The 19,780-nt window shown below is 39.7% G+C and overlaps 1 protein-coding gene across 1 annotated transcript; it reads right to left on the bottom strand.

Annotated features, from left to right (window-relative positions):
• Positions 1-693: 693 nt before the first annotated feature.
• On the bottom strand, positions 694-18,527 carry CLNS1A (chloride nucleotide-sensitive channel 1A). Its single transcript, XM_028515691.2, has 7 exons — positions 18,324-18,527; positions 16,253-16,389; positions 11,167-11,271; positions 10,117-10,224; positions 8,687-8,860; positions 3,800-3,890; positions 694-1,465 (listed from the first exon to the last, which is right to left on the bottom strand). The coding sequence occupies exons 1-6, from the start codon at positions 18,446-18,448 to the stop codon at positions 3,823-3,825; spliced, it is 717 nt and encodes a 238-aa protein (XP_028371492.1). The 5' UTR covers positions 18,449-18,527; the 3' UTR covers positions 694-1,465; positions 3,800-3,822.
• Between the last annotated feature and the right edge of the window lie 1,253 nt (positions 18,528-19,780).

Below are 19,780 nucleotides of genomic sequence, written 5' to 3'. Positions count from 1 at the left end.
ATCCCAGATCACCATCTCTATGATGCTAAGCATTACTCTCTGCAACTACTTCCTCTTCTCTAAAGTAGGAAAATGACAGCACTTATAACTCATATATAGTTATGAATGTTATATGCATAATGTATATAAAGAACCCAGGACAGTGGCCGATACAAAGGTTACAGTAAATTTTAGTGTCCATTCCAACTGGCCCTTTTACTTGGCCTATTATAACAAATTCAGTATCTCTCAGAGGGTTAGAAAAAGGAAAACTACTTTTTTTTCAGTTTACCCTGCAGGCTGAGGGAAACCAAGGGAAAGTGTTGAAAAGAACACTGAGCTTAGTGGTGACAAAGTTTAGTCACTAATTAGCCAAGCAATTCTGAATAGCTTTTCTAATCTTATTTTTAAGGTAATATAATGGCATTGAAGTTCAAGTACAAATCTCTACAAATAAACTGAAAATCCAGAGTGGTTAAGTATGCCATAAAAAATTACTCCTAATCCAGGTGGAAGAAGCAGATATTCCTTAAAATGAGTTAAATCCTTGTCCCACTAAGTGTCTGCCAGCAACTCTAACGATACATTTTCTTACTCATTCCACATTCATGTTCTCAATAAGTCAAATAAAGATAAGACTGACAAGAGTCTCATTTTTTGCCAGCATTAATTTTTAAAAACATTGAATTGATGGTTTTAGTGAAGAGAGTACGATAATATAGAAAATCTAGATTTATTTAAGCTATTACAAAGACAAAACAATTGTCATCTGAAGTACAATACTTTGATGTCTTCATCCCAATTTCACGCGTTCTGTTACAGAAACTGAAATAAGAGTCTAGAAATGAAAGGATATAACCTAAGAGGTTATAACAGAACAGACTGGTAAAACACGGTGAAAGGAACAAAAGCTAGTCAGAAGCACTTGCGTAGCATGTGTGGCTGGGATGTGTTTCCAAAGCGGCTCCCTCAAGATGCCTGAATGAATGAATCTGGGTCCCGAATCAGTAAAAAGAGCCTTGCCCCCGTGGAGAAGGAGCACGGGCCAGGGCCCCTCTGAGATCTTTGTCTGACTTTCTCAGGGTAAGGTTATCCTCAGGCCCTAAGGGGTGTGTCTTGGGCTCAGCCCCTCTCGCAGCCAGTCTACTGGCAGCGCAAGTGCCCGCGCCTTTGCACCACGTGGCCCTGCTGGGTCACGGAGGAAGCGCACGCTGACGGCAGGGACTACAGGCCTACTCAGAGGGTGCCCGGACACAGAAAGTTTGGGGACAAATGATAAACTACAAACACCCTCTTGGTCAAGTGAATTCACCTTTGTTAATAAAGGTCATTTTTTTTTCTGCTGGTGACAACTTGTCTCGGTACCGTTTGTCTCAAGAAAGAACTGGTTCATCAGGTAAGTTTTGAAAAAGGAAAAACACTTTCATCAACACCCACTCCACAGTGGAAAAGGCACCAAGTTCTCTCCTACCGTTATGCACAGAATCTGAAAAACAAAAGGTTTACAGTATTTGTAGTAGTAGTAGTAGTAGTAATAACAATAACAATAATAATAACAATAATAATGGCTATTCTTTATTGACTCCCTAGTCAAGAGTGCCACCAGACTTAGATACTATTCTACCTCAGTTTTTGCAACAATCCTGCCAGGCAGTTATTATCATCCCCATTTTTCGGATGAGGAAACTGAGGATTTGAGGAGTTGCATGTCTTGTCCAAAGACACTGAGCTGTGACTTGGCAGAGCTGTGATTCCACCATGTGTGTGCTTTTCCCTTCCCTCGATCTCATGTGTTGAGAGGTCAGAGTTCCATTACCTTGAAATTCTTAATCGTTACATAAACACTCTAATTAATCCTCGTTCACTCCTTACAGGCAAATAAAATTTTAAGTGATTAAAAATTTACAGACATTGTTTGGAATTCAGGTCAATTATCCAGATGAAGAACTTTTACAAACTTTATGAATAAAATATCTCTCCGCTCCAGCTGTAGCATAAAATGAATAAATAGAAAACAAAGTCTGTGCCTATTTTATGGTTATTTCACCATAAAATTACATTACAAAGAACCCTAAGAATTCCCGCCAGGGAACTGCAGTAACACCCATTTGTGTAACCATCAGTGACAGATCAAAAGAGTTTCTCATGGCCCTTGTGAATAGAGTGGTTGGTGTTCTCTGAATAGTCTATTTTTTTTTAGGAAGAAATATGTGAAAGCCAGATCACAAAATATCTGTTTTCCAGTTTCAATAAAAGATACAAAATAAGTATTACTGAACTGAAAAAACAACATGCCGTAAAGAACATGGGAAATAAAATCTAAGAAATAAGGAAAGAAAACTTAAGCATAACCCAAAAGACTCCCCATGAAATAAAATACGGAAGTACTGGCACCTGGAACTACGAGATCTGAACATTAAGGTCAGGAGGGCTCCAGCAACGTGAACTTCACTTTTTAAGCCAAGTGCCGAGGAGATATTGCAAATTTTAGACTGTATGACTATCAATGACAGAAGTAAATGTTGTAGAAATAAAAATGAAGTGTTTACAGAAAGATATAAATCACAGAACTCTAAGAGATTATTTTCTGATAGTTCGACTGACAGCACCTGACATGAAAGCAGAGATCTGTTATTATAATTCACAGTTCGTATAAGAAACAATGTTATATTCATACTGGCAGTGATCTGGAAGGTAAATGGAACTTTGAATAACGGGTCTCACAACCCAATTAGATGTGGGATAGACAGTGGCAGAAGAGTGAAGCCAAAGTTTCTAAATCTTGTCATGCTACTACCATCTGCTTTAATAAAATAAAGGTCCTGGATATGAGTAGCATTTCAAAGACTGAAGCAAGCTAGTATTCAAGAAAATGCTATGAGGTCAGAAGTAGGAGGACATTACAGAGGAGAAAGAGGGATAGTAACTTAACAGTGTAAAAATCTTACGGCTCAAAAAGAAGGGCTGCTAGGATTACTAGTCTTTGCTCTGTATGGCATAAACTACTTACATAACCTTAAGTTATTATCTAACATACAGCTGAGATACTCAAGCTGGCAAAGGACAACTGGTTTCTCAGAGTAATATGCAGCAAATAAACAGTCAGGGACAAACTGCAGGCAAAGCTCAAGAAAAGGTCAGAGGAGAGAAAATTGGCAGTGGCTCTCGTGTCACTCAGAAGAGGGTATGAAGCAACTTGGGAGATGATAGCTTTTGGACAACCGTCCATGGACGTGTTCTGCTTTGGAAAATCAGCCTAGAACAGTAAGGTGCCCAGGACCTTGGCCTGCCATTATTTTCAGAAGTAAATAAACAGACACAAGATTATGATTAAAGGCTTAAACTAAGTTTGCAATTACTTCTACTTCCTCCCCAATTTGAAAAGCAGTGAGTGGCAGCAAAGCTCTGCTTTGTTTTTTCTGATGAACATGTTCAGATTTCAAACATCACAAATGGGAAAAGGTGACTCAAGAGCAGACCGGGGCACGATGTGAGGCTCTGCTGCTCCCACCTGAGCCAAAGAGCGAGAGCTGCATTTCTGAGCAAAGGGCTGTGTCTTTTATTCTTGCATGCACTCTCAGGGCCTGGCATGAGGTAAGTGCTCATAAATGTCAACTAACCTGAATATCACCAAGTATGTAGACCTCGATTTCTTAGAGAAAAAAAAAAAACAACAGTAATTTTCAATACTTTCAGAAATGGAAACTAACATTTTTCCAAATTTCTAAATTTCAACAGTTCTCCTGAATTACAAAAGTAAAAATTAATTATTTGACAGGACTTTCATGTTCAGTGACAAGGAAAAAAACAAACGACTTACCTCAAAGCAGCATGAAGTCATTCTCAGTGATCAACATCTGCATCCTCAAACTGCCCAGCAACTGTGGGCGTCGAATCTATCTCCATCCCATCTGAAGGAAAAAAGGAACCACTGAGCGCTGGTCTACAGAGCCCTTCACACACACACAGATTCAGCTTGTCTTCTGACAGGAAGGCAGCTAGTGCCCCCTATTGGTAAGAGTTGCCATTTCATTTTCTTTTGAAATTTCAAGTATCAATAAACAGAGAAAAATGCCACCTGTGGATTTAAAATGTGTCTAAATACATTTACTTAACTTCTCAACCTCAACATTAAAATATTATGAAGGAACTCTCAAATGCACTATGCATCAATTGTTCAGTTCTCACAGAACTGTGCTAGAGATTTCTGTGTGACTTTTTTTTTTAAGATTTTATTTATTTATTTTTAGACAGAGGGAAAGGGAGGGAGAAAGAGAGGGAGAGAAATAACAATGTGTGGTTGCCTCTTGCGTGCCCCCTACTGGGGACTCAGTCTGCAACTCAGGCATGTGCCCTGACTGGGAATCGAACTGGCAACCCTTTGACTCACAGGCTGACACTCAGCAGGCTGAGCCATGCCAGCCAGGCCCCCACCCCACCCTTTAAAGGTATGAAGTCCTATCCTCACAGAGCTTATGACATAATTCAGGAGTTAAGACAACACAAAATGAGGATTTTGCTTTTCCTGTTTATCTCATCTAACTTTTCTTTTTTATCCTCACCCAAGGACTTGTTTTCATTGCTTTTAGAAAGAGAAGCATCAATATGAAAGAGAAGCATTGACTAGTTGCCTCCCACACGCACCTGGGCTGGGGTTTGAACCTGCAACCTAGCTATGTGCCCCGACCTGGAATCGAGCCTGTAATCTTTCAGTTAAGGTACAATGCTCCAAACAACTGAGCCACAGTGGCCAGGGCTATCTCATCTCATTTTTAAAAGGGGAAGCGGTCAGGACAAGAAAAGAAAAGCCCTCTGGGAAGAGCTGTCTCTGCCTGCTTGTTCCACTTCCTCAGCTCCCATTTACCCCTCAACTCTCCAGCCCACCACAAACTGGCTTCGGCCTGCAGCCCCTTGGCCCCACAACACCAGGACATCCAGCAGGACACAAACATGTAACACGTGTCTAAGACTAACTCATCATCTTTCCACACAGAAAATGCTTCTCTTTCCTGTCTTGCTCAAGGATACGTCTTACCTGTCCAATCAAGAAACCCCCACCATTGCTAACTTCTGCTGCCATTAATAACTTCTGTTGCTATCTCTTAAATGTCTCCCAAATCTGTTAAGTCTTTTGACAATCACTGCCACTATCTAATTTAGTCCGCTGTTTCTCATCTAACATAAAACTTAAATTACTTGACAGAGTTTCTCTTCTTTCCCCCAGTACTTCCCTCTCCAATGAATTTCCCATTTCAAAGCCAGAGAAACACTAGCTGAACTAAAACTCTCTCATGGCTTGCCGTTGACCTAAGCGTAACACTGAAGTTCTTTAACACAACTTTAAGTGCCTTTAAGATACAGCCAAATTCACTATCCACTTTTATCTGTTGCTAATTCACACTCAGAGTTTCAGACATAATGAACTACTTTCAGTTCCCAAAGCTGAATGGTTTCTTGCACCTTTGCACACGGCTGATCCCTTTACCTGCCTCTCTCCCCAACTTGTATGCAATCCCTCTTCACCAGGGCCACTTTTACTCATTTTTCAGACCCTGGCTTAGATGTCACTGACTCCATGAAGCTTGAAGCTTGACCCTCTCCTGACTATCCCAGCTGGGTGAAGGGGCCAGCCTGATTCCACAGCCAGTCAAGCTCCCCCTGTATCTCAATGCTGTAACCACAATAAGTTATTTTTCTCTCCACTAAAACTGACACAAAGATAGTAACCTCATCTCTCTTGAGCAATGCCTTATTCTTTGTATTTGGTCCACTACCCCAGTAAGTTAATTTACTTTTCTCTCCACTAAAATTGATACAAAAATAGAACTCATTTCTCTTGAGCAGGGCCATATTCTCTGAACTTGGCTGCGTAGCTGAATAAATACCTTGTAACATAAACACACACAGGAAGCAATGAAATGCCACTAGTAGATAGTAGGTATGCTTAAATGGCAAAAAGACTGAAACTTACTAAAACAGATCTTACGTGTTCTCACCACACACACACACACACGCACACACACAACTATTAAGATGAAATTTAATCTTGGTGATGGTAGTCATTTCACTATGTATGCATATCAAAACTTCATGTTACACATCTTAAATACATATAATTTTTATTTTAAATTAAAAAAATTTAAATAAAATACACAGGTCAAACTAAATAAATGGCAAAAAGAGTATTGTGGGTACTCAGGCGTTTAGAAGGTAAGGAATGGTATAATAGGCTGAAGAAGTTTCATACACAGGCAACTCTCAATATGCTCGTGAGGCTTAGGAATAAAGTTCCAAAAAAATCTCACTTTAGCAAAATGTCTGACACCTTAAAATCGTTTGCTACAAAGCATTAAATAAGAAATAATACAACTTTTAAAAAAGCCAACCCCCCCCCCCCCCCGCCGGCGTAGCTCAGTGGATTGAGCGCGGGCTGCGAACCAAAGTGTCGCAGGTTCGATTCCCAGTCAGGGCACATGCCTGGGTTGCAGGCCATGACCCCCAGCAACCGCACATTGATGTTTCTCTCTCTCTCTATCTCCCTCCCTTCCTTCTCTAAAAATATATAAATCTTAAAAAAAAAAACCCAAAAACCAAACCCTTCAATGATGAAAGGCTTTTCAATGGTCAAGGACATTCTCCAGTCAATCACTGTAAAAAAAAAAAAAAAAAAAAAGTAGCACCGTGCGTCCTTTCAGCTAAGAGTTTGGTAGTGCACCAGAAATCACTTGTGCCATCTTACCCTGAAGTTTACAGTAGAGGCTCTCCAGCCAAGACTTAAAATGGAGAGGAGACACAAGGAATAACACTGACCCAAAGCCTTAACTTTTCTAAATTAAAATGTCCCAGCCCTGGCTGGTGTGGCTCGGTTGGAGCATCGTCCTGTACACCAAAAGGTTGCAGGTTCAATCCCCAATCAGGGTACCTGCCCAGGTTGTGGGTTCAATCCATGGTCAGGGTGTGTGTGGGATGCAACCAATCAACATCTCTCTCTCTCTCACATCAATGTTTCTCTCTCTTCCCTCCTCTTCTCTCTCTCTAAGGTCAATAAACATATATTTTTTTAAAAATCCCAGGACTTTAAGATCCCTAGGTCAATATGTTGTATGTATGGAGATGCTGATCAGAGCATTATGAGAAACTTGAATGTACCAATAAAAGAAAATGATAGTAACTCTTTTTAAGATTACTCTGCATCACTAAAAATTAAAAGCATTAAAATTCTGGAGCAACATAAAATATTAACACATATTAAATACATGTAAAGATGCAAAAAAAGCTTATAACAGTGCCTGGTACATTATCTTTCCACATTAGCTCTTTTAATCCTCTCACCATTTACCAGCTATTTGAAATGAAACAAGTTGTGTGGTTTTTCTGTGCCTGAGTTTCTTCATCTGAAATTGGAGATCAGCCCTGGCTGGTGTGGTTCAGTGGACTGAGTACTGGCCTGCAAACCAAAGGGTCACCAGTTTGATTCCCAGCCAAGGCAAATGCCTGGGTTCCGGACCAGGTTTCCAGTGAGGTGAGCATGAGAGACAACCACATATGGATGTTTCTCTCCCTCTTTGTCAGAATCACCCTCCCCTCTCTCTAAAAATAAATAAAATCTTTAAAAAAAATGAAGATCATAATAGAGTCTGCCACAGAGGATTCTTGGAAGGATTAAATGAGTAGATATTTGTCATGTACTTATTAAATCAGGGGCCAGCACATAAGAGCACCACCTAAATGTTTTAAGGGTAGTAGGAACAAGACTGGAGACAACTGGGACAAAGACAGGGTTGTCTCTTCAGGGTCAGAGTGAAGAGTTTGAACTTTATGTGGTGAGTGGCAGGCCACACAAAGAGACATCCTTATTTAAGGGTGACACAGTGTCCTCAGAGCATTAATATGGCACAGTGAGCTGGAGGATGGGATGATGAAGGCAAACATGTACTATTATAAATCTAGGATGAGAAAAAAAGGGCCTATGTTTGGAGGATAGCAGCAGTTATTTTAACAAGGAGACCTAAAAGCCACTTAAAGGAAAAGTCCACAGAAGTCAGTATTGGACTAGATATGGGACTAAATGGTAAAGACTGAATCAAAGAATACTTCAAGAATCTAATTGAATCCGGATTCTTACAAAAGGGAACCAGTCTAACAGGGAAAATATTTACAAAGAAGCTTACAAATACGAGACAACTGAAACATAAACATTTAAAACCACTTGTTCAAGGTCCAGATGTTTGTCACAAAAAGAGAACCCAAGTTTCTTGAATGCTGCCTAGCCCTTTAAATCAAATACTATCCTAGTTTTGCATATAACTACACAGGAATGCATCTTAAAAATAAAAACGACAGCATCAATGTGTGCGTGCACACATGTATATACATAAGCAAACGAAACAAAAAGACTGGAAAGATATGCAAACAGAAAATTAATAGATGTCTTTGATTAGAATTATACTCGATTTTTCATTTCTTCTTTGCCTATGCCCATTTAAAAACAAGTTAACTGTTGAACACAGACTTTTCTTGTAGTTAGGAAAAAAAGTTTAAAAAATTTACACAAGGATTCCCATTCTCTGTAATTCTCCATTTGCTTCCTATACTATAAAGAGTTAATTCTGAGATTTCTCTTAGTTTCCAAAAGAGCCTATCCACTTCCCTTGCTGCCTAAGTGAACCTCTCACTGCTCACATGGAAGAGAAAGAAGGATACTTACCTTCATAATCTCTTATTGAATCTTCTGTCCGGACCCCAGCCATGTTATACTGGCTGCTCACAGACTGAGAAAGCATTCCTTCTAATCTCTCCAATGTGGCCTGGCCTTCGGCTGTTAAATGGGATAATCCTTCTTCATAGGTGTAAAAGGTAGGGATGTCCCCCTGCCCTTGCTCTAAACAAATAAAAAAACTTTTAAGCTATTATAACATAGTGATGAAAAAAAGGACACTCATTAACGAATCTACTGAAGATAAGGTATAGTGAAAAAAAAAAAAAAAGCTTCTAGGAAAATACTTTTTAATATTCATTTAACACACATATATAGGCCATCTGTTGAAGACAGAGATTAAGAAAATGTCCCTACCCTCTAGGATGAGAAGGGATTCCAACTGATAGTGAGTTGGTAAATAGCAATTCCCAGAGAATCAAATGTCCAGGGACTAGAAGGAAAAGAGGGTGTTCCTGAGGCCAGGGAGTCTTATATTATTCTGAGGTGGAAATTTACCAATGAGTGACAATTAACTTAATATTAGTTAGTACTGAAGGTTTTATCCTCATTAAAATACATGCTCCTGCCCTGCCACGTAGTTCAGCTGGTTAGAGCGTCAACCTCCTATGCCAAGGTTGCAGGCTTGATCCCCAGTCTCTCTCAAATCAATACATAAAAAATAAAATACACGCTCATTATAAAAAATTAGAAACTCTGGAAGACATAAAGAGGATTTTTTAAAAAAAATCATCCAAAAATCTCAGCTGAAAATGTATTTAAATATATAAGGGAAAATGCCAGAAATGAGTTTGTCTCAGGCCAAGAAGTGGACACTTATGGAAGAAAGGGCTTTGGACAGCCGGGCTGGTGCAGAGGAGACACGGGGAAAAAGAACAGAACAGCAGGTACCTCAAGTTGCAACATTCCACTAAGCTAATGCCTGCATTCTGTTCTGGGGAAGCAAAGGGAAATACTCCTAGATAAACAAGGTCTGGTTCTAGAAAAAAGAAGTAACTTTCGCAGTGAGCTACCTAAAGAAATGTTAAATAAAGATGCAGATAATACAAGTTTTAAATGATAAAGGGAGAAGGCTTGTTCCCTGGTAGCAGCCACATCAACTTAAAAAGACTGTCCTGACTACCCACTTTCCTATCTACCATTTTCTTTCCTTCCATTTATCTCTCTCCGTTTTCTCCACACCACCCCAACAATCTCTGCTGTTTACCGTCAAGCTTGGAAAGTCTATAAAATTTTTCCAATTTGGCTTAGACATGAATTATGCCCCTCGCTTTTATTAATAATCATACTTATTAGATAAGTATACATAATAATAATCAGTACTTATTAGAGGTATAAACATATAATCCCAACCCCTTAGTACAAATAAATACTTAAAATTAAACACACAAAAACACTTTTAACAAATCCATTTCACTAACCATGTGCTTCTACATCATATTCTTCTCCATCGTAATCATCTGAATCCTCATCTTCAGGATCTGGATGCAAAGCCTGGCATTCACACATTGCAGTGAACATTGCCTCTACTAAACAAGGAAATTAAATTATAATTTATATTTCTTTCTGGCCAATGTGCAACAAAATTTAATCAAATAACCATCAGTGCAAACAAATGTAATGGGTAAACAAGAGTATACCCATTACTCTTCGCAATATTCACAAAACCTGCCCAATTCCAAGGAGAATCAATCTTGAAAAGTGCTTGATGGCAAGAACAAGTCACGAAATATTAAGTTCATTTCAAGATATTACTGAGATCTCTTCACGTTGGACTTTCTGAGAAAAAGATTCAGAGAGTCCTGGTCAGACTGCTAGTAGAGTGGAGCTCCCTGCAGCTAGCAGGGCTCGATCCAGCTGGCCTGACCTCCTCCACTTTGGAGCCCCCACGACTCCTCTGCCCTCTGTCTGGTGAAGTTCAGTCAATGGCATCAAGTCAATAAAAGTAACCAGATCCCTCCATTCACAAGGCACACCAAGCAACACGGTGTCTACTGTACATTTACAATCTTTGATATTAATAGGTGTCTTGTCCTCAATGAGAGTACAGATGCTAAAACAAAGAAAAAGCAGAAGAACAGAGGTAATGAGGATAAAACTAAAAGTGTGTGTGTCATGCTCTCTCTCCCGGGAGCACGCCCACACCACTCCCACCCTCCTCTTCTTCCCCCACAGGCGTGCATCTACTAAACTCTAAGGGTCCCCACCAGACTGGCAACCAGGGGAGCAGTGGGCAGTGGCAGCTCGCCCGGGGAGAACCCCGAGCCTGTCTTCAAGGCCCCTGTTTTCTAACTTCTCAGTGAGCCAAAACAGCCCCACCCAGGCTCTCTTGTTGCTTCTTCTATCCTAAGTCCTTCCTTGTTTCACTGTCCTCATTTTTAATAAATGTACTCTCAAAAAAAAGTGTCTGCATCAATAGGGGGAATACGTGGTACATAAAGGGAAAAGAATCAATTCTATAGAACACTCACATGCTGATTTATCACTAGGTACAAATCTAAATTCAGCAATAGGTTCAACATCATCATCATCACTGTCTTCCTCTTCTTCATCAGCAACAGATTCTTTTGATTCTTCTGGAATGGGAATAAAAGTAACTTTTTCATGTTATTTGTTTGGGAAAAAAGGCTAAAAGACTTTCTTAAATAATGCTTATTGATATAGCTAAATATTACAATTCAGTTTTTACTTCAAATTACAAAAACATGGTTACTTTAGAGTTAAAAGAAACTCTGGATAGCCTCTCTGGTCCGGTCCCATTGTACTTCACTGAACCCCAGGGCCTCTAAGCACCCCCAGGGTCATGGAGGGGTGAGGAAACCCGCACAGTCAGGCCTCCAGTAAGTCTAGTTCCAATGCCACCTGATTCTTTCACCTTTCACTTTAAAACTAAGGGTACCAGTGGTTTAGAAACCACTGATGTGAATCATCACCAACAACTTACAGATGAGAAACCAAGGCCCATAAAAGTTAACTGACCAAACAGATAAATTTTAAAAGTCTGTAAGCAAGAAAAATTACGAATGTTCCATAAAGAGAGCATGCACATGTCGCTGGCCAAAGTGGAAATTGCTACAACTGCTCTGGAGATGCTACTACCCAGCAATTCCTCATGTAAGGACCTATTATGCACACAAGGAGTATGTACATAAATGGTTACTGATGTACTGTATGTTCTAATGAAAGTATGAAAACTACTGATCAGCCCTGGTTGGTGTGGTTCAGTGGATTGAGCACTGCCCACAAACCAAAGGTTCACCAGGTTTGATTCCTCATCCGGGCACATGCCTGGGGTGCAGGCCAAGTCCCCGGTGGGGGCACGCAAGAGGCAACTGGACACTGATTGCCTGTCTCTCACCCTTCCCCTCTCTCTAGCAGTTAAAAATGGACAAATGTGATTTATATGTATCAAAATAGATTTAAAAATATAATCATCCAACCACTATGTGGTACATCTGAAACTAGTACAAAATAAAGCTGAATGTAAACTGTAATTGAAAAATAAAATTAAAATGATAAAAACACAACTGAATGAAAAAGGTAGTTACAGGATATATATAGTACCACTTACATTAACACTTTAAACATAAACCAAACCATCATACTGTTTGCAGGTGTACAGATACGCAGTAGAAACCTACAGGCACAGAGAGGAAGGACGTGTGCCTTCCTTACAGCAATGTTTAACTCCAGAGGCAGAGAGCAGAGAATGAAATGGGACGGGAGACAAAAAAGATTTTAACAGAATTAATGTACTTTTGTTTCTTTAAAAGACCAGAATAATCACTGCCCTGGCTGGGTGGCTCAATTGGTTAGAGCATCGTCCCAGTATGCCAAGGTTGCAGGTTCAATCTGGGGTGAGGGCATATACAAGAATCAACCAATGAATGCATAAATAAGTGGACCAACACATTAATGTTTCTCTGTCTCTCTCCCTGCCTCCCTTCCTCTCTTTAAAAATATATTAAACAGCCCTGGCTGGCATACTTCTGTGGATTAAGCGCAGGCTGCAAACCAAAATGTCACAGGTTCGATTCCCAGTCAGGGCACATGCCTGGGTTGCAGGCCACAGCCCCCAGCAATTGCACATTGATGTTTCTCTCTCTCTTTCTCCTTCCCTTCCCTCTCTAAAAATAAATAAATAAAATCTTTAAAATATATATATTAAACAAACAAAAAACAAAGGACTTGAGTGATTACAAAAAATGTTTTAATTTATGCTGGATATTAAATAGTAAAAATATTTTATTACTCTGCACTTTTCAATGTTTGAATTACTTCATTAGGAAAAAAGTCAACAAAATACTTAAATAGACCCCCAAAACATTAAAACATTTTGAAAACTAATAATCTTCTCCTTGCAAATGAAAATAAGGCAGAAAGGTATTCTTATACACTACTATTCAAAGTGTAAACTGATAGAAACTTTCTGGAATGCTAGTTTACAACATATGAGTATATTAAGAGCTTTAAAAATGTTCATTAATTTTAACGCAACAATTCTACTCACAGAAATCAATAGAACAAAGAGAGCCACTAAATTTTTTTTAACTTTTATTTTTATAAGTCATACAAGCTCACTGTAGAATGAAAAAAATGGATAGGCAAAAAGAGGACATTTTTTATTTTTTAAAAACATTTTATTTATTTCTTTTTAGAGAGAGGAGAAGGAAAGGAGAAAGAGAGGGAGAGAAACAATGATGTGTGAGAGATACATCAATTGGTTGCCTCTCACATGCCCCCCACTGGGGACCTGGCCTGCATGCAATCCAGGCATGTGCCCTGACTGGGAACTGAACCGGCAACCTCTCAGTTCGCAGGCCAGTGCTGAATCCACTGAGCCACACCAGCCAGGGGAAAAAAGTGGGAAAATTTTTAAATGGCCACTATCAACGGTTTTAAATAACTGACTTAACAGGACTTTTTCTGTCATGTTTTGTTATTATATTGTTAAATATAATATGCATGTCCTCCAAAACAAATTAAAACAATACAGAATATAGGAGATTTTACATAATTCTAAATAGTTGTATATACCAAAGTACTACCAAACAGTTTCAATGCATTTAAAAAACAAAATGATATACTGTAATTACTATTCTATAACTGAATGAACATCATTTTTAACTTATAAAAATAATACATGCTGGTATAAAAATAATTGAGTCTAGTCAAAGGAAAGAGTAAGTTCCTACCACTCTAGTTCCCTCCCTGGAAATAAGTTCCTTTTGTACATATCCTTAGGAAACTACCTTAGGGCAATAAACAGAAATGTAATACAGTATCTTTGCCATTTAAGGAAAAAATAATGACTGCAACCAACACTCATTCATCATCTCATCCTAGATCACGGTAGTGGCTGCTATCCTTGTCTTTTTAAACCTTTCTAAATTTTCAACAATGGAAATAAATTTGCAGTTATTTTTAAAATAATCTAATTTTGCCCTAGCCAGGGTAACTTAGTTGATCAGAGCACCACCCCAACATGCCCAGTTTGTGAGTTCAATTCCACGTGCAAGAAGCAACCAATGGTGCATAAATAAGTGGAACAATGAGCTGGTGTTTCTCTTTCCCTCAAATTCATATAAAAATTTAAAAATAATATAATGTTCTTAACAATAAGCTTATGATTCATTTTAAAGAGGTTTATGGAGATAAATCAAAAAGAAAGAAGTCTGGAGCTTGGAGAATCAGAATGAAACGAACAAAATTTGGGAAAGCATGATTCAAGTATGTATAACTTATGAGAAGAGTTGCAGAAAAAAACAAAACAGGAGATTCACTGAAATAAATGTAATCCAAGTAAGATAGGTAAGTCCTACTCATTTCAGTTAGAAAGGATTAATCATAATCCCACCAATTTCAAGAAAACAGTCATATTATACAGCAAATGTATAAAATACTTACCCCAAACCTACTGATTCCTTACTTCCTAGTTTGGCACTTTCAGCATTACATTTCTAACAAGTACACCAGGTGTTTCCAATGTGGTTTAAGAACTAAGGACTACAACAATCCCTTAATGTTTCTGGATGAATTGGGGTGCAGAGAGATGACAATGCCTCGCCTACCTAGTTAATGGCAGACTTCTTCTTCAGTATGCTTTTCTTTTTATCTGGTCTTACTCAACCTAGGTCCATTTGAACCCTACCCCTCTATCCTTTGTTTTTACCTCTGCCCAGTGACAGCGCTCTACGCTATTTCTGGGCATTTCACACCAGCATTTGGAACTGATTCACAAGGGTACCCACCTCTAAGGTTTTGCATTTCTATGAATGAATAAATGCTTTAAACTAAACATGATGTAGTACTCTTGGTTATAAAATTATAGTTGCATTTACTTAGATGGAAAGGAAACTTTGTGTCCCATACCTTATTTGGAAGTCTTACTACAACTCAAGGTCAAAGGCTTTTACTTTTCCTTATCCTCCATTTCAACTCAACTAGATTTTTATCTACCTTTGGGCCCTTTCCAATGGCAAGAGTCTGAAATTGTGTAACAATAATATTTTCAGATGGCTGAATCAGTCATTAGAGCTTGATGAGGCAGAACTTGCCAAAAGCCCTAAAAATTATTAAATAGTGTCCTACTGAATATAAATGGTCACCTTATATCTGAAATTATACTAAAACCACCAACTGAAGAAGCAATAGCTCAACAGGGAAACTTACAGGATTGTCTCTTATACACATTTCAAGGAAAGGAACCCATTATTTAAAAGCAAAAGTTTAAGAAGGTACAACATATGCCCTTCAACCCCAAAGTTTAGTACTACTACAAAGGAACATATTAAACTAACACAACACAGTTTATCGACTTCTTAGTTTTTTACAGTGTGCCTAACTTGTTTCTCATTTGCAATTCTTACAACTCACAGTCAACGGCTTAAAAAATGGATTTTTTACCTTTCTTACTCCATCATTCATCAACCTCACTAGATTTTTATGAATCTTGACAGTTATCTCCACAGTAAAACCTGTGAATCTTGTATTCCACGGTTTCTCAACCTCAGCACTACTGACGTTTGAACCAGGGAATTCTCTGTTGTGGAAGACTGTCCTTTGCGTCGTAGGATGTCCGGTAGCATCCCTGGCCTCAAACTACCAGATGCCAGTAGCACTCCTCCCCACTCCAGTCATGACAATCAAAATGTCATGGCCAAGTGTAGAGAAAGGGAGGGCGACATCATCTTCCATTGATAACAAGACAAAACAAATCAGGTTCTATCCTAAACTTTTGGAAGCACAAAATGTACTGACTGATCTGAGCTTGAAAAGGTGCCAAATATAAATGTCTTTACAAGGCAAAGAAAATAAACAATTAAACTCAAAGAGAAATAATTAGAAATATAAACCCGTAATAATGGAAGAGTTCTAAGTACAAATATATAGAAAACAAAAAGGAGTGTCTCGATTATTTTATTGTGCTGAAATTTTGCTCAATAAACTACTACCCAAAATAAGTCAACAGCTGAACATTACATTATGATCAAAGATTGCTTTTTAACATAATAATATGATACAAAAGGCAGCTCAAGATGAAATTACCACACATACCTCCAAATTTGGCATTCACCATAACATACAGATGTTCGCGTGGGTAGGCATGTAGGTCCCTTGACACCGCATGCAGACTAATGGTGGGGTACTCCAGCGAGAATCCCAGTCCAGAGCCATCTAACCAAGACAGGCGGCTGGAAAAAGAGTTTTAAGTAGATCAGTTCAAGCAATTAAATCCTAACTTAACTTTCTAAAGTTTATAAAGGTTCAGCATAATTATAAATTATATGAATCATCTCAAGCTTACTGCTTGGAAATATTCCTAAAATCAGAAAATTCAGCAGCAGGAACTGAATTTCTTTAAGATGAATTCGATTGTGGTCTCTTTTTTTACCAGCTAAAAATTCAAATAGATTTGAAATGTAATTTTTCTTAATTCACATGTGTGTTTCTATGCCCTTTATGCTTGCTCTTATTTGGAAAGTCTTCAGGCACCTTCTCTGCTTTTGCAAATCCTCCTCATCTGGTTAAATCCCAGCTCTTCCTTGAGCCTCCCCTCCAATTACTCGAATCCATAATGATTTTTTCTTTTTCTAAATTGCAGTTATGCTCAGTAATATACCATTTCTTTACAATGAGTCTGATATGCACCCTGACAAAAAGTGAGCTACCTGACAGGAGAAACTGTCATATTCTTTACTCAACATTCTTTAAAACCTACAGAATAGTGCTCAGCATGTAAGTATGCAATAAATACTTGGGAATCACTCATTTCTCCACTAATCCTACATAAATGACATATACATGAAATGGCTATAATCATACTTACCACAAGTTATAAAATAATTATCACACTAAAGACAGACTTTATGAAGACTTTAATTTGTTCTGAAGCTTTTTTTTAAAAAATATTTTTATTTATTTTCAGAGAGAGAGGAGGGGAGAAAGAGACAGAAAGAAGCATCCATGTGAGAGAGACAGACACTGATCCACTGCCTCTCATGGATCCCACACTGGGGACCTGGCCCACAACCCAGACATGTGCCCTGAATGGGAATTGAACCAGTGACCCTTTAGTTCACAGGCCAGCACTCAATCCACTGAGCCACACCAGCCAGGGCAGATATTGCATATTTTTAAACTTCTTACAACACAACAGTTGAAAACTGCTGCTGTAAACCAAGGGGTCTCTACCTTTTTTGTATCCTCCGTGGTAGGCAGAACTTTGCCCCCTTGACCTTCATTCCTGGGAGGCAAGACTGTGACTATGTTATGTTACCTGGCAAATGAGAGTTTGTGTATGCAATTAAGATTACAATAAATATGCAGATTATTATAGATTATCTGTGTGGGTGCAATGTAATCACATGAGCTCTTAAAAGCAGAAAATTTCCTCTGGTTGTAGCCCAAAGTGATGCAGCAGAGGAAAAAGTCAGAGAGATTTGAAGGGCAATAAGGATTCAATGTGTCATTGTTGGCCTGATGATGAATGGAGCCATACGTCAAGGAAATAGGGACCTGTTCTACAACCGCAATATTCAGGACATGTCTGCCAGACAGTGAAAGTGCTCCGGGGAGCAAATAAAAGAGCTCTTCCTTTAGGAATGGGAATAGGAGTCAGAAACGGGAGATGAAGAATCAGGTCCCTCAGTTTTATGACCATACCCCTACCTACATAAAATCACCTGCAGTGCTTATTAACCCAACTTTCAAAATCCTCCACACTCTCCTCTAAACCTGCATAACCTGTCCAGCGCAAGATCTCCCGCACCAGTTCATCGAAAAAGGCAGGTAAGGCTCATTGACGAGTCTAGCTCAAGGTCTGAAAACTCAAAAACCTTACAGACGTTGAGTTAAGGGCTACGCACGCACCAGACCTCCGGTAAACAGGCGAGTAAAAAGCATAATCAATGAGGAGAACTCCATCTAAAGAAGGGACAAAGGAACGCTCCGGAGAAGGCGGCATAGAAGGCACGAGAACAATCGAGTCCCTTTCCCAAACAGGCATTTCCCGAAGCGACACCGAGCACGCGCGCCCGCTCCCAGCAGCCCCGGAGGTCGCGGTCGTGTCCCTGCTTCTCTGCACCAGGCGGCGCGCAGAGGCAGCGCCGGGAAACGGGGATCCTACCTCTCAGCGATGTAAAGAGTGCCGGTGCCAAGGCCCTTCCCATTTAGCACAGCCTCGGTATCTGGCTGCTGCTGCCGAAGCCCCTCAGCCGACCCCGGTGGCGGGAAACTTTTGAGGAAACTCATTACAGTTGCGAAGGACTAGACAGATACCGAGAGAGGCGAAGCCCAGGAAAACCGAGCTCACCGCGCCCCGCCCCGGAAGCGATGGCAATTACCCCGGAAGAGCAATTTAGTTTGCCCCGGAATTTGAGGACCATCCACCATAGAGATGAGACGTTCTAGAGCTGGCTCTCGGAGGCTTGAGAAAGACCTGGCTGAGTTTTTCACGTGGGTCTGCTTCCCCTTCTCCTTCGTCATTTCTAAAGGTCCAGGTTTGGAATAACTGAGGAGTGTGCCCCACATCCTACGTCACAGCACCCCTGTGAAAGGAAGCACAAGGAATTATAAATTCCTTTTTCTACAAAAAGGAAAACGGAAGCCTGAGACACGGATTCACTGGTCTGAGGATACACAGGAAGTAGAGACCACACTGATCTGGAGGTCAGAGGTCTCCTAACTGGGTTCAAGGCTCTTCTCACTGGAACCCGCCTACTCTCGGCCAGTTCACCTCTCAACCGCCCAGCCCTAGACATCAGTCTGGGTCCTGACGCCGCCCTAGTGTACGAGCCATGTATCCCCATGTCTTAGGGAAACGAACCCAAAGAGGTAATGAATTCTAGGTGAGGAGCTGGATATGACTGTAAGGAGATGGGGCTTTATTTCTTCGTTCGGCACTGAAGAGCAAAGTAGTAAGAGCAATAAAAACCCTAAGTGTAAAAATAAGAAAAAAAGCCCTTAAGTGATCCTAATAGTAGCTATTTGTGATACTATTAATAGCTATTATTGGTGTTGTGCGCCAGGCACTGTTCTAGGCTTTCTATCGGTATTACTCCTTCCTCTTTATAACCATTTGAAAAAAGTTGATGTTATTGATCCATTTTTACAGAGGAGAGGCCTGAGGCATTAAATGCAAGAGCAAGAGTTCAGCCGTGATAGACCTAGAATTCAAGTCAGTCAGTCTCTCCAGGTCACTTCTTTGCCTGTAAAATCAGTATGATTATACCTATGCTCTTGCTCTTTTGTGGCTAGAGGATAGGATGCTGCAGTTTTATGTCTATGTTCTGAATAGTTGGAAGAATGTTATATTTTTATTTTTTAATCTTTAAAAAATCCTCAAGTGAGGACTTTTTTCCCCATTGCTTTAGAGAGAGTGGAAGGGAGAAAGAGAGAAACATCAACAGGGAGAGAACCATCAATTGGTTGCCTCCTGTTCATGCCTGACAGAACAATCAGAGAATGAACTTGCAACCTAGGTATGTGCCCTGACCACAATGGAACCTACAACTTTTCGGTTATGGGACAACCTCCAACCAACTGAGCCACACCAGAGAGGGCAAGAATGTAAAATTTTAAAAT

This window comes from Phyllostomus discolor, chromosome 6 (genome assembly GCF_004126475.2).
Source record: "Phyllostomus discolor isolate MPI-MPIP mPhyDis1 chromosome 6, mPhyDis1.pri.v3, whole genome shotgun sequence".
In the NCBI taxonomy this organism is placed as follows: Eukaryota; Metazoa; Chordata; class Mammalia; order Chiroptera; family Phyllostomidae; genus Phyllostomus; species Phyllostomus discolor.
The sequence above is the reverse complement of the archived record's forward strand: the minus strand, read 5'-3'. Positions and strand labels throughout refer to the sequence as shown.